The sequence below is a fragment of the Brienomyrus brachyistius genome, chromosome 14 (genome assembly GCF_023856365.1).
Source record: "Brienomyrus brachyistius isolate T26 chromosome 14, BBRACH_0.4, whole genome shotgun sequence".
NCBI lineage: Eukaryota > Metazoa > Chordata > Actinopteri > Osteoglossiformes > Mormyridae > Brienomyrus > Brienomyrus brachyistius.
The window spans coordinates 25,386,079-25,401,530 of record NC_064546.1 but is presented as its reverse complement, the minus strand read 5'-3'; the positions used below and the strand labels follow the sequence as shown (position 1 = coordinate 25,401,530).

Here is a 15,452-nt window from a genome sequence, read left to right as displayed (position 1 = left end):
GGCTGCATCTCAATTTACGTCACTGTTTGTATACTGTAATGTAATACAAGTTAGTTATAGACTCTGAGTCATTATATGGTTGGTACCACTTGCACTTCCTTCAGCACCTGTTACACTAAACAACGCCCTCGCTAATGTCCTACTACATCTGCTTTCAGGCTCCTCTCCATCAGTGTGTCTTATTTACTGCGAGCCTCGACGCAAAATACCTTTCAACGTGAGTCGATCGGGCGTAACGGCACGAGGCTGTAAGTTTATCTACGTCAGTTAAGAAAGCAACAGGCTGCCTGAACGTTCAAAATGATACATGCGTCGTTCGTAAGCCTCCGCGTGCAGATTGTGAAAAGTGCTCTACACATTAAGGGCACGTTCCAACATTCAAGTGTTTCTGTTCCGCGAAAACGCTTCTGAAAATCTAGTACGGCAACAATTTGAAAGACACAATGAAAAAAAGAAAAATGATCAAACCTTTGTACTTTTGGCTGGTCCTCGTCATTCTTGTTGCCTACTGCCCTGCTTGTTGTCTCTGACTTTCAGACAATCATTCATCCGCAGCTTACTAAGGCTGTGCATAAGGTTTATTGCGAGGCAAACTGTTTCGATTCCCGGTAGCACCCATCACAAGAGGCTCGGAGAGCAGGTGAGCCTTGCTTCTGCCATCAGAGACCCTAATGCTAAACCTCTTCAAATCACTCAGCATGAAATGTGGTGAGTTTTGGCTGCTGCTGTTGAATGGCAGCCAGTTCTCTTAGGCATAATTTGGTCAAACCAATCCAACCACATGGACTTTACATCACACCAATGAAAGCAACATGTACAGCTGTACAGCAATGCTTTGTGGGTAATGTGCACAGGTGTTAATATTTGGGGTAACCCATAGATTGTTCTCTTCTTTTATTTTCTTGAGCCAATTCTCATTTAGGCCATGACTCTTTAACTGTCCAATCTAGCCCAAACTAGCCTGAAAAGCCCCCAGGATTGGACACCCTACTAGGAAAAACATCATATTTTCACTCCAGTTCAGTTACAGCAGCTGGACGAGCTATCGTTCACATTTCCGATATTTTCGAGACGTTTGTAACCTAAGGGTCTTGTTTATATGGGAGCAGCTGCCACTCGACAGTTAGTTCCTCTTGTTGATGTCACATTCCACTTCTGGGTTGAAAATTGCATTTGAACATGCTTGACTTTTGACTCTGGAAGACACTCCGCAACGAAAGTACTGGTGTATAATGGACCGTAGCCAGGCATTGTTGGGGAAAAAAGGATACCCATGGACTCCCTGTAATCCTCAAGTCTGGATCATTGTGCCAGTCCGATGTATTTGTCTGAGCTCCTTGTATGATTCTCATTCATATATATTGATTTTTGTCTACCTTGGGCGAAATCTACAGACCTCGCCTAAGGATTCTGGAGCTGTTCTTCAAGAAGTTGTTGAGTCATTGAATTTCAAGGTAAAACAGCAATTGTAAGCTTCTTATAACGGTCATAGCTGGCCTTGGATTTTTTAAAAAAAAAGATCATTTCTTTTGATTTCAGTCTGAAAACTCATTGTCTTCTCCACATTCATAGGAGTCTATTTATGAATTGTCTTCGACGATTGTATTTGATTGTGAATGTCAGTGTCTCTGGTTCTTAAAAAAGCTTGCACACATGCACACACATACACACACACACACACACACACACACACACACACACACACACATACACACGCACACACACATACATACACACGCACAGATTTGCAGTTATATCATAGAAATTAATTTCTATGGGGAAAACTTTAATCCCAGCATGACGACCTTAACCCCCAACCCACCCCTGACCTTAACCATAAGTAACCAAACAAAATACAAGACTTCTGGCATTTTTAGTTTTTTAATCGCAGTCACGGATCTTTGTGGGGACCTAAAAAATGGTCCCAACAAGGTCAAAATGTTGTCACTATGTAATATAAACATACTCCACACACACACACATACACACATGCAAACATAATATCCACATAAGGCATGTGTGTATCCATGAGCTAAAAACATTTCCTACTTATGAAATATCGTTGAGTATTGCTGCTGTGGTTATTACACTAGTACCTTCCACTGTGTTTGTTGTTTCTGCAGAACGTTTGATGTTCATACACAGATATTTCCTGCAAAGCACTCGAGTACTTTACTTGCATTTTTTATTGACTATTGGTGCATCAACAAACTCTAATAAGCTCTAAATTAGGGTTCCCCCGACTGCAGTCCTGGATCAGCAAATGAACAGGATACGTAGGTGTGTCTGTGCAAAGTGTTGCACACTGGCCTTCCAGGACTGGAATTAGGGTGGCCTGCTTTAAGGTCTACAAGAAAAAATGTATATGAGCCTAGGCATAGCGGGACATTTTCGGGGATGGCCCTCCAGCTACATAGGGTTGCTTAATGCGTTTGGTATTCTGTAATATTTCAGAGTCGCAGTTTTTATGTACATGCCTGCCTGTTGTGCACATGGAGCAAACACCATCATTCATGGTGTGTGTGTCTGTGTGTGTGCGTACCACACATACACGTGGATGTGTGCGCGTGTCACCAGCAATTGTGCAAACGACCTGAGTAGATGCTGCTGTTATTTTTTGATACCGTAGCACGGGGCTCTATCTGGGTGGCGTAATGGGACTCATTTTGTATAATAGGCCCATTACTGATTCTGACATCACCTCGTCCCACTGGAATCCGTAACACCCCAGGGAGACCGTTGTGTCACACACTTTGATATTTTGCCACTGCTGGTCGGGGGGGGGGGGGGGGGACTGTCTCTCCGTACGTTTTCTGCTGCTTGTGGCGTGGCAAAGCCTTCACGTTCTGTCTGAGCCAGACAAGCAGCATTCTAGGATGGCATGGACCCCTCCCTCCCCAATGAAGAAGTACTTTTCTTTGATGGGGGGGGTGGGGGTAATTCTACTGAAACTAGAGTCTGAGAAAGAACATATTAGGGTGAAGTTCGGGGTTAGATTGTCCCCGCCTGCATGTGCATGGCACCCAAGTCTGTGGAAAGCGAGATTTTATGAAGGCCTTCACCCTGCAACCCAGTCCAACATCGTCGCCCCTCATCCTCAAACTCATGCTTGGAAGTCCATCAGCGTCTGGCCCCCATTAAGCCGGTGAGTGGCCTTCGAGAAGCAGCAGGAATAGGGGCAGTGCGGCCACACAGAAGCCGACCGTCGCCTCATCCACCCACGCCTTGCTCACTCGGGATGGATGAGATCGGACCTTTCTAATTCTCGGCGAGGCAAAGACCCCAATTCATCAAGGCTGCCATGCGAGCTCAGTCAATGCCTGTCTTGTAAATGGAAGTTTTGGGGGGAGGCAAAAATCGGTGTGGCTTTCAGCGCGTGAGAGTCTCCGTTATGTGTGTATTAACAGCTTGAGAATCAGGAATCCTGCCACTTCACCTAGCCCTACACAACGTCTGCAAGTGCGCCCTCGTGTTAATTAAACATTTTTTGGAAAAAGTGCATCTTCCATGAAAATCATCTCTTTGATTTTTTTTTTTTTTTAATCGTTGTTTGCCGCTTATTTGTGGAGGATCCTGCTCTCGGCAGGCTTCTTGAGGCAGAGACGCATTAAATCTTGAACTGATTGATTTGAGAACGTTGTATCATTGGTGTCCCTTATTAGGTGTGGACTGTGATGAAGTGGCTCAGTCATCAGACTCAAGGCCTTGATGGATAATAGGCCGAGTGGCGGCCTGTCCTACACATCCTCGTTCAGGAGGTCTCTCAGGGTCCCTACAATGAGATTCAAACACAGCGTGCAGATTCACAGAGCATCTAAGTAAAGGGTATTCCTTTCTCGCCGATGAATGCGTTGGGAACAAACTGCTTTGGGTTAACACTGGATTCTGAAAGGGCGATGTGACCACTTTATTTATTTGTGTTCCCTAAATCTCAGTAAAACCCTTCAACACTGGAGAAACTGTGGTGCATTGCTGTGTTCTTTCATCAGTAAAGTGGTTCCCCAAATTACTATAAGCAACATATTCTGTGTTGATTGATGGTTTCACAGTCCTCTGAAACATCATTACTATTATGCAGAGATTCCCAGCTGGCCACAATAAAATCATTGTGCTTTGATTTGAGTTCCCCTAGCCCGCATTTCACTAACATTGATACATATTTATGTAATATTAATTTATATTCTACAATCTTTATCTTTTGGGTCTTATTTAATGATGGAAAACTTCGCAAAGAAAAATGTATTCTTTTCCAAAGGAGTATACACACAATTGAAAAAATGAAATCTGTAGGTATTACATTCTACTTTCTGAAGAAAGTGTATAGAATATAGTGAGTTCTCAATTTTAGAACTATTTAAGGTCATTAAAATGACTTTGGTATGTCTAGGTATGGGATCTTTCAGGAGTATTCCAGTTCCTACTAATCATGACGCATTCATCTTTCCTTTCTTGAAACCCAGTATCACCAGTGAAACTGGTCTGTGGAGGTTTCTTACGTGCAAAACCACACAGTTCTTTCCAGTGGTTAACTGCAGTTCTTAATGGCGCTCTAATGAATGACGGTTTGGTCTTGTGCTTTCGCTTTATAGAGTAATGCTGAAATCAAACGAGAAACAAAGCTGTATTGATGGTAAGTGTCATGCAGACCATCCGTCAATTTATATTTCAGATCCGAAATGCGATCGTCTGTCTCATTCACATACCGTAATTTCTTCGGGGGGGAAAAAGCTGAACATCTCTAAATATGACATCAAACGCCTTTTAAAACTTAATCAGCCTAAACAATAAAATCCTGTCCAATAGACAGCTTCATTACGTTACATCGCACATTACATTCACCATATTGATATCATATATAAAATTTTTGAAATTTTTGTCCCCGCCTGCATGTGCATGGTACATGGCATTTTTGAAAATGAACTATATATGAATTACAGGCTTTAATTAAATGATTTTATATTTATTACCTATAAAACCAATAGCGTTCATGTTTTTAACGTAAAACTGCATTGAGAGTCATGTGTATTGATGGACTGTAAAAACAGGGCACTTATTAAGGTATAAGTCTCACGCCGATTAACTAGGTAGCGGAAGTGGTAGTTAGGATTAATACGCGTCATTTTGCACGAGATGCGTAAGATGCGGTATATGCAATAAAACAAGGCGCTCTCCGTATTCAAGAGATATCAAAACCCAGCCTTGATAAATGTCTCAGAATTTGCTGAGCTTGATTAGGATTTCTGGCATTACTTAAAGTATAGATGACTTCACGTAAAGTGAATTTTAAATGAGGTGAATGTTATTCTGCTATTAATTTTAAATTTTGTGCCCGTCATTTCCAAACAGGTATAAGATCTGAAAACCTCCATAATTTAGGTCGCCCTTTGCAAATTTATGTTATAATCTATGCCTCCACTTGTGCCAGTCATCCAAATTCTTCCTGGGCTGTCATATTATGACTGGAACTGCTGATTTGCTGTTATAGACCTTTTAAAAACGAGGATCGTGTAAGTAATTTAATAAATGCATGATTCAACATTCTTTTTTTGGAGGGGGGGGGCGTACACTGGTAACAAAGAAAGGCTGTGACAATTAAATGAACAATTCTAGCCGGAGCTATCAACAGTTATATCGGTTTATCTTGTGTAAACGGGGGATTCTCGCATAAATAACATGCCACATCTGGTGTCTCTGCTTTGCAGCTTCTTAGTTACCGAACGATTTATTACTTTTATTCTTCTCCACGGCGAGACAAGAACGATTGAATCAAAGGGGCCCTTATTTCTTATACAATCTGCCGTAGGACTGGTTCTCAGTCTATTTTGGTCCGAAATGTTACTGTTGCAATATTAAAGACACATATTCATCCATAACGATTTGAAAACGAACACTACGTTCAAAACCAAACGCACATACACACAAAACACATAAGAGTGTAAATGAGTGTGTATGCTATATATACACATACACACGTATATTGTGTTTTTGTTTCTTTTACTGACAACAACCTGTATAAGAAACTTGCGATGAACCAGCTAAAAGCACCGAGAAGAGGGGCCGTGTTTGCGCTTGTGACCAGTTTATTGCTGATGAACATATGGCCAATATTTTGCCTCGCGTCATAGCTGGGGAAAACAAACATCATGCAATGTTAGCGAGAGAGCAAGAGCAGAGCCACTTGGACAGCTATGCAAACGCACTTGGACAATATCAGAAGAGGAGCACTTGCTTTCTGGGTATATAAAGCACATCAAGCTTATCTCTGCACGCACTCCTGACTTCCATTTGGAGATATTTCATTAACTCCAAGCTGTCTTAACGCTGGCTTCACCACTTAGCCCCTTTCATCAGTCACCAGGTGAGCACAATATATGGCTTTATTATTTAACCCCTTCGAATGCGATATAAGGTAGGTTGTGCGCGGAATAGTCAAGCGAAATCACTTGTGAATTAATTTAGTTCGTGGTGACTTCCAATATCGCCGCTTGGCTGTGTAGCTATTGCAATAACCCGCTTTTAATCGAGTTATGATACATTTGTAGATCGATAATTAAAATATTTAAAACTTTGTATGCCCGATTGATTAATATCAGACATTTGTTTCCTTGCTGTTTCCGAATACGTTTTGTTGTTGCCGTACGGTGGTCTTCCATCCGCGACGATAGTATTTGATATATTTATTGCGAATTTATACACAAACACTGCTTAGATAGCAGGTTTATCCCTTTGCATTAGTGATTAGAGTAATTTGAGATAATTAAATTAACGCGCTGATACTCTTAACCGTGCCGAAGTTAAAGTTTCACCAAACCGGATTCAAACAAACGTCACTTCACTTCTTTTTCAAGTTATCAGAGGGGAAATTCACTTCTCTTCATATCTTCTAGAATAAGTATTGCACTCGGAAACACTCGTTACTGCCGTAATTGCTTGTCACTTCGCTGACAATTTCACTTTTTCAAATAATTATTTTTTACGTCTCTCTAGTTTTATGCCATACAAATAAAAAATGCACGTTTTATAAATATGTTCGGGGTTGCTATAAGAAGTGGAGCTGGCGCTGAACAGTCGTGATCTTATTTCGAATTATCTTAAAATGAACTAACAAATGATATGCCCTTATGGGTTTCCTTAATATAATGTTTACATGCAAAACGAAGCAGCAGTAAGAAAATATACATGTAGCATATATGTGATTTGTCTTACGTTCCGTTTGTATTTATAAACTCGTTATTTCTAGGAGAATTCATTCCCCATTATTACGATTTAGATGTATAGTTTATAGTTTAAACTCTCTCGCTCGTCGTAATCCCCTCCTTTGTGATGGCATAAAAATCCGTGTTCCGGAGAACAAACTGATGTGATTTTTCGCTCGGCAGTTCACCGCTATGTCAGTAGAGTTCGCTATAGTATTAGAAATGTCTATTGCTGGCTTTTGGTTCCTAGTTGTATGTGACTAGTCAGTGTGAGATCGGAAAACACCTTTTATGTCCTGTTACAGTTTCTGTTCCAGTATGAGTTTAAAAAAGAAACCACAGTGATCTATTTCTCGTACTTTTTAAACCAGTTATTTAAATCATTGGCAGAAGAATCCCCTTTTAATTATCACCGTGATTGAATAGCCTACATGCATATAAATTGCTCAGTGGTTCCTTGTATAATTAATTTCAAGCAGGTCGCTACAACATGTACCAACGACTCCTTCGTCTCTCTGATGTATTACATTAGAAGTGATTAAAAATAATAAGCTATTCGGCAATTTGTTTCAGAAAAGCCGATAAAGGAGCAGAGCGCGGAATTTAACATACTGCTGCATGAAATTCACCGTTACAAATAAACTCGTAGTTTAACAAATAAAGGCATCTCTTCGGGGCAAAAGCGCGGCGCTAATCTCGTTGTGACATGTTTAATCATTAGGGGAAGGAAAACGAATAAAAGCGTAGTGTTTGCCTTGGAGGGAAAAAAGGCCAGATTTCTGGAATCAAAACGCTGAAAAAAGATTTGTGCCGCAAGGGAACTCCCGCAGGCAACCAGTAAGACGCACAAATGAAACGGACATACTTTTACCTGAATATAATACATAGACTTATGGTAATTAAAAATCTTCCTTGTCAGTTTATACATTTTATCACGAACCCCGCGAGGAAAAGCAGGTTACCTTTATCAAAACCGAGCAGCTAGCCCCGGGCGTCGGAACACTGAAATTCGGCGATTACAAAAGCAAAGATCAATGCTATTATATATCTTCCGCTGGCATTCCCAATATGTTAGATAGGATTATTACTTCATTTGGTGGTTTGAATAAAAAATCATTTGTCTTTGAATTCCAAACAATGATGTTTTCACAGACGGAATATCTATTATTGTTTTTTGCCTGCGCCATCTTCCCAAAAAGGTACAATAAAATTACGCAAGGTGTCAAATTGTCGTTCTTTCTATTTACCAGTGTATTTATATTTGAAACGTTGGCAGACTTCTTCGAAAACTTGATACTTATGTGCGCATACACATGTAATTGCCATCATTACAAATGATTTGTAATTTGCGTGCAGCATAGTAACTAATATATGTATGTATATACAACATATATGTATTTTTTCTATTAATAGGAATTATAAAATTGTCATTTTACTCGTACCCTGCCATACGGCAATACCAGGTCCCGGTATTCTCCCGTACATCGTCAGGGACACTTGCGCTAAAATAATGAGCAAATTCAATTTACTCACAATAAAAAAGCATAATATTATCCTGTGTTATGTGCCGTACTAAAACACTGCAAAAGTAGCATGGTTTGGGTTGACGGTTATTCATTTTTCAGGCTGTTATATGATAAATACGGTGATTACGCTATATTTTTACGCGATGCTTTCTCTGTTGGTTCAGCACATTTGCCATGCACACGGGCCAACAGGAACACAGATGTATTAATGTTTTATACTTTGTTATTGCACCAGTGTCAATATCTGAGATATTAATACTCCAATGATACCAAAACACTGCTACTACATTCTGCTACTACTACTACTAATAATAATAATACCACATCGTTTTATTAATTGTGCGTAATAATTTGCGTGGTAATCAGGTCTCGTTAGATAAAATGCTTATTATATACTTCTTCTTTTATTCTGTGCGCCCTGCATATTCATATTATATTCTGTTTTCCTAACTGTTCACCGGCATGCCTCTCTGATACACTGAATGGTGCTCACAGTGTGTTTCTATATCTGTCCTATGTATCTTATTCCAGTGGCACTTACATTGTAGAAAGTCTGAATCAGGCAACGCAGACTGAACGTGCGTTGCGCACGTCGGATATATTCGACGTCTGAATGGAAACGCAGTCGATCTGTTTCAGCTACCTGTGAAAGTAAACAGGTAAACACAAGGAGAGGGCTCTTGAAGTGAAGTACAGCCACTTACTCTGTGTACATTTACCTCTTCTTTCCAAACCCCTTTAGTTCAATTGTTCAAATACATCCCCAATAAGCCACACTTGCATAGTCTCTCCTATTTCGAGTGGGAAAGCATAGCTATATGGAAGGTTTGACATTTGCCTCCAAGATGTTTGACAAAGACGATCACTTTATAAGTAATACATGGCCGTGCGCATTCCTGAAGAATCTATCTGGACACAAATATGCTATAATATATGCGAATGCACGCCTTTTTTGTCACCGAAACTATTATTTTCCCTGGTTGATTCTTTCCACACGCTAGCACGCATTTCAGAAAATGTGCTTCTATAAGTGCCACTAGTAAATATCAGTTACGAAGCATTGCGTGACGGAGAAGGTCAGGCCCTACCCTTGCGAAAGCTTTAACAGCAACCGACTGCGTTCGCTCCCTGATCACTTCAATGGGCCCATTGTGGTCTTAGTATAGATTGCACCATGATTAATTCGACGGCCAAAACCCTCAGTCCAGACTGAGTAAAAAATTTACCTATCGGTTGACTCTCCTCAGTAGTGCGTGCCCCAAATAAGGGACCCAACTTACGCACCTACTTAATACCTATCCACAGTGGATTATTATTATTATTATTATTATTATTGTTAATAATAATTTTTTTATTGTAGTTATTTTGCTAGTTATTTTGCTGTGTGTTTGTTCATTTTATCTATTAACATTCGACTGACTTTATATAGTGCAGTTATACAATATTTAAGAAATTCGTTTAAATATGTATTTCGATGTCGTTTATTTTTCGAAACTTTGACAGTATGTACATTTGGCAAAATTCTGTTGATTCTACTCAGTAATATAATCGGCCTTGTTTTAGGGAAAGAAAAACGATTTTGGCACAATTTATATATGTGGCTGATGTCGGAAAGGGGGAGTGTGTGTGCGTGTGTGCGCGCGCACGCGTGTGTGTGTGTGTATGTGCGTGCGCGCGCGCCCGCTAAGATGAAGGACTTTCCTTAATATTGTGGAAGGATTCAGAAATGAATGAAGAGATAGTCCATTGAAAGCAGCTGAATGCCATGACAACTAGGAACAACCTCAGATTTATTCCAAACAGTTAGAACGCATTGTACAAGGGCGTCAATCATCTATTATTTCACCCCTGAAATAAATGCAAAAACTGAGCCCGGACAAAGGCTTCCAACGGGAGCCGGACATTTGTCTACATCTTTGCCATTGTGCGCAGCTTAGCAATCGGTTTGTATTTGTGTTAGCCCGGGTCCGACCACCCAGGATGAGCCGAGGGCTCGCTAAAAACGTGAAACATTGTCACCCACATCACATACTAGATAGGAGGCAGGGAGGCTAAGAGAAAAAGAAAGGGGGGCAAAGTCCTGAGAAGGAAATAAACTGATGACAATAATACATCGTTTTCTTATTTGCCAGAGATGGGAATGAATTTTATTTAAAAAGCTACAAAGTAACATTTTTTAATTAAATGGAAGCCCGGTGTCCTAAAAGATTAGAAATCTAACGAATCTAGCCAAGCAAACGAAATTAAGTAAATATTGATATTTATTCCACAATTTCATTATATTGAGTTTTATTTATTAATTAAAATTATATCCATTCATTATTTCTGTGCTGAGTGCGCCTTTACGTGAGGAAAATCTTGCGGGTTCTTTTACAATATGAAAGGTGTTTTCTGACGTTTCATATACTGCTGTACTCATCGGTTTTGATAATGCATATAATAGAATCTTCTGTCTTACTTTTTTACATGTATTTTTCAAAGTTATTAGATCTGTTTCCAGCAAAATTGAAACATTTGTCGGCAGCATTAAGTTTACAGTCCGCGGCAGACAGAGGAAGAAGCGGTGTAAAAAAATTTTACAACCCGCTTGTACATTTCGAAATAAACAAGAGTCGATGACTTAATGTTTAATGTATGCTCCTTGTCTTTAAGCCCGAACCAAAATATTGACCCAAAAGGTTTACATAAATTGGTCTCTTGCCATTTTAAACAAACGCATCTCGTGCAGATGAGAAACGATTATTGAAATTAATACACTTTTAAACGAGCGTTCAGACCACAGTTTAGCCCCTGTTGGCAACAAGCAATTTTCCAGGTTATTGCTTTTATATTTTTACATACGCGGAGAGTATTAACGCAAACGCTTTTCATGAGCAATTTGTTAAAACGCGCTTTCGAGTATGCGGAGGATGAAGCTACTTGGAGGTCCTTTGTATGTAAATAGGGTGTAAAAAAAGGCCCTCCCAATCTTTGTAATTAATTGACACGTTATACCACTCATCATGTTCTGAAGCACCAATAGTAGAGGCTCGGATCTTCCCAAAACCCACAATTTCACATCTGCAAACACTGTCTTCATCCACTTGACTCCCAAGACCCGCCCACACGTGGCCAACCTTTTGCGTTTTTAATGCTTTTTTCACTGCAGGTTCATGTGTTGAGACCAACCTTATATGGACTGATCAGACCGGTAATGGCTTATTTCCCCCTAGCACTCAGCAGTAGCGCAGTATCCATGAGCCAGATATAGTGCTTCAGCCACTTTGGCATTCTTCCTGGACTTACAGAAGTGATTCCTCTACTACTGTGATAGCCAATGATTATCAGCCGCGCTTCATTATTTGCTTTGACTGTAGTTAAATCTCAAACGGCACTAACCGGTCCCTTTTCAAAACTTCGATTCTCTTTTGTGTGTTTTTGAAACAGCGGATTGCCAAACTGGTGCAGCAACTTTCCTGCATAAATTTCCTCAGAATATGTCGTTGACCAACACAAAGACGGGCTTTTCTGTAAAGGACATTTTGGATCTCCCTGACACGAACGATGAGGACGGATCTATTACAGGAGTTGAGGAAGACACGGAGGGGACGGAAGCCACGAAAACGACTGGGGTTTTGGTGCAGAGTCCCTTAGAAAATGTTCAAAATCTGCCCTTAAAGAATCCATTTTACGATAATAGTGATAATCCCTACACAAGATGGCTTGCCGCTACAGACAGCATTCAATATTCATGTAAGTACCGTTTGAGAAACCAAAGTTGCTCATCTACTAATATGAGCGAGAAAAAAAATATTTCTGTTATTTGCAAGATCGCCTTCTGTGTGTTTAAATTATTTTGTTGAGTATTCATACGTTTGAGGACATTGGCTAGTTGCTCTTGAATAATATCTGCCTTTCATTTTTAATTATGACGTCTCCATGTATAACTACGGTAGAAGCATTCAGGTTTAGTGAGATGAAATGTCTAAAATGACCTTCAGTATTTAGAATGTGAAGCAAAATTAATGTAACCAAAATCTTATGCACACATACGAAGCTCCAAGATCTTTATGTAATAAGAAAAACGTGAACGTCATGTATTTTTTACACGATGCAATTGTATACCCACCTTGGTATACTGTTTAAGTATTTCATTTCAATATCAGCAAGTATTTCATTCAATATCAGGCAAACGCGATGTGATATGTGTTATGGAGTGATCCCGCTGATCGATAAAAAATTCACGTTTGTACGTTAAAATGTTTATTCGGTTTTTAAAGTTAGGCAGAAGATCGGTATATGAAAGTCAGGCTTTAAATGCCTGTCAATATGCACACAACGAACGCAACTTTTTTCGTAACTATCTGGCCGTTTTCCCATGCAGTGCAAGGTCTCTCGGCTAATTCCCAGCAAGACTCCTCTGCCAAATCTCCTGAGCCTTCCGCGGACGAATCGCAAGACAATGACAAGGAAACTTCTAGCAACGGCAGCGACTCCGGTAAGAAGAGAAAACGGAGAGTTTTGTTTTCCAAGGCTCAGACTTACGAACTGGAACGGCGATTCAGACAGCAAAGGTACCTATCGGCGCCTGAGAGGGAACACCTTGCCAGTCTAATTCGCCTGACACCTACCCAAGTGAAAATCTGGTTCCAGAACCATCGGTACAAAATGAAGAGAGCTCGAGCAGAGAAAGGTATGGAAGTGACCCATCTCCCCTCTCCTCGAAGGGTGGCTGTACCTGTTTTAGTCAGAGACGGCAAGCCCTGCCACACACTAAAAGCTCAGGACTTGGCGGCCACTTTCCAGGCTGGAATCCCGTTCTCGGCGTACAGTGCCCAGTCTCTTCAGCATATGCAATATAATGCTCAGTACAGCGCTGCCGCCACGCCGCAGTTCCCAACCGCGCATCATTTGGTTCAGACGCAACAGTGGACTTGGTGAACATATAGAGACTGGCGGGAGCGGCGCTTTCACGTGATAGGGAGCAAAGAAAAAACAATAAAACAAAAAATAAAGACTTTGCATTTTTTTTGCAGCTTGACCCATATCTACCATTTTTAATTTGGGGCTGATATGTGCGTCACGTTTACAAGGTTTCGTCACGAGAATCGAGTCCAGCCTCTCCCTCGATCTAAGAATGTCAATGCGCTTGTGAAATTTTGTAAAGTATGTTTGTGTGTTGTAGAGATGTTTTTTTTTCTCTTCTTGTCACCCGTGTAACAAGCACGTACAGAAACCACTTTAAAATTATATAGACCTTTATTTCCAGCTGCTTTTACACTGGACCTAAATATTTATGGCCTTGAATAAAACCTTGGCAAGTTTTAGCTTATTTTATTTTTTCTTCTTTCGTTTTTTGTAAATATTTAGTGGTAATTGTTTGCAATGCAGTTCACTTTCCAGGATATTTAGCTGGAAACGTGTATTTCCCAATTTCAAAGAAAAAAAGACACAACATTGTGAATAAGCTGTCAAAAGAATTCGTTTAGCTCTATTGTAATTATGTGAATAACCGTTTAAACGCGCTGGTGGGGCAAAGTCCCGATTTTTATAAGAATTTTAATAAAATGCTGTGTTTCCGAACTTAAGATTAAGCGTGTCTTAAATCCGTATATTGGACAATTCATTTTTAAATCATCTTCCAGACGATCGTGCTCTTGAATATGTTTTCTCATCTGTGGTGGAGTTTGTGAGAATCGTAGACCATTTCACTAAATACGATAAGACAAATGGAATGTTTTAAATATGTTTGGCCGGATTTTGTTTCTGCAACGATTCAATGGTGTCAGCGGTGCGCACTGGGAATATTGAACGCAAATTAATCCGTGTATATATTTATACATATATAAAAACGTGTTTTGCTACTTAAATAGTTGAAAAGGACAAAGTCACTTGTGAAATGCGTTAAACATCCACTCGTCGCGTAAGAGGACTTCTTCAGCTCAGAACCTTCTGATTGTATGAGTATTACAAAGACTCTCTTTTTCATGATCTTGAGGCGCTTAACCATTTTGTTTATCCTGTTCCACAAATTTTAATTAATTGGAGAGTACATGTGTTGTCGTTTGCTTTCTTATGCCTTTTTAATGAAGGAAAAATGTAACGATCCATTATGTGGACAATGTGCAAAAGGCAAAACAATTTAATCTAAATAACTAAATAACTGAATTTAAATAAGGTTTTGCGCCTATTTTTAATATAGCGAGTATGGTATACCGGCGTTGGCATGTCGTTGCTATTTTTCGGGTTATAGTAATGGTTTAAGCAACAAATATGAGAAGATGTTTGATTTTGTTAAACATATTACAGATTAACTTTTCAGTATCAAAAGTACAAAATCTTAACACTTAGTAGGCCTGTAATCCAGTGCGGAAACCATAACAGATGTTAGCCGGCGACCTCGCTATCACTGAGCAAACTGCTAAATTGACACACATTGATAATTATTTACAGAATTTTGAGGGACCATTTGTTAGGTTCCGAACGTACTAGAGAGAAACCGAAAGGCGCCTGCACATGAAGCTCGACGCGAAACATTTTATGTATAGTTATCTAGGTAAAATTAGGTAAAGGTCTGTTTTAGCACCAATGTTACATTAATTCTACCTTATACTTTCTGTGCTCCCCGATCCCATAATAAAGTTTTAGACCTATTACAGTAGGCCTATTTTATTCAATTTACGTGGCGTGGCTATTGTTACAGGTAAAAAAAATAATTGAGATTATTTGGGGAATTTATTTAATAATAAAA

The 15,452-nt window shown here is 39.8% G+C and overlaps 1 protein-coding gene across 4 annotated transcripts; it reads left to right on the top strand.

The window, feature by feature from the left end:
- The first annotated feature begins 6,283 nt into the window (after positions 1 to 6,283).
- On the top strand, positions 6,284 to 14,230 carry nkx2.2a (NK2 homeobox 2a). Of its 4 annotated transcripts, none has more exons than XM_048974827.1 (3): positions 6,284 to 6,358; positions 12,149 to 12,454; positions 13,086 to 14,230. In XM_048974827.1, exons 2-3 carry the CDS (start codon positions 12,199 to 12,201, stop codon positions 13,640 to 13,642), a joined length of 813 nt encoding a protein of 270 aa, XP_048830784.1. In that variant the 5' UTR covers positions 6,284 to 6,358; positions 12,149 to 12,198; the 3' UTR covers positions 13,643 to 14,230. The 4 variants fall into 4 exon arrangements, with proteins under 4 accessions (XP_048830784.1, XP_048830783.1, XP_048830785.1 ...); XM_048974826.1 differs by lacking the exon at positions 6,284 to 6,358 and adding an exon at positions 6,376 to 6,409; XM_048974828.1 differs by lacking the exon at positions 6,284 to 6,358 and adding an exon at positions 6,877 to 6,892.
- Positions 14,231 to 15,452: the final 1,222 nt, after the last annotated feature.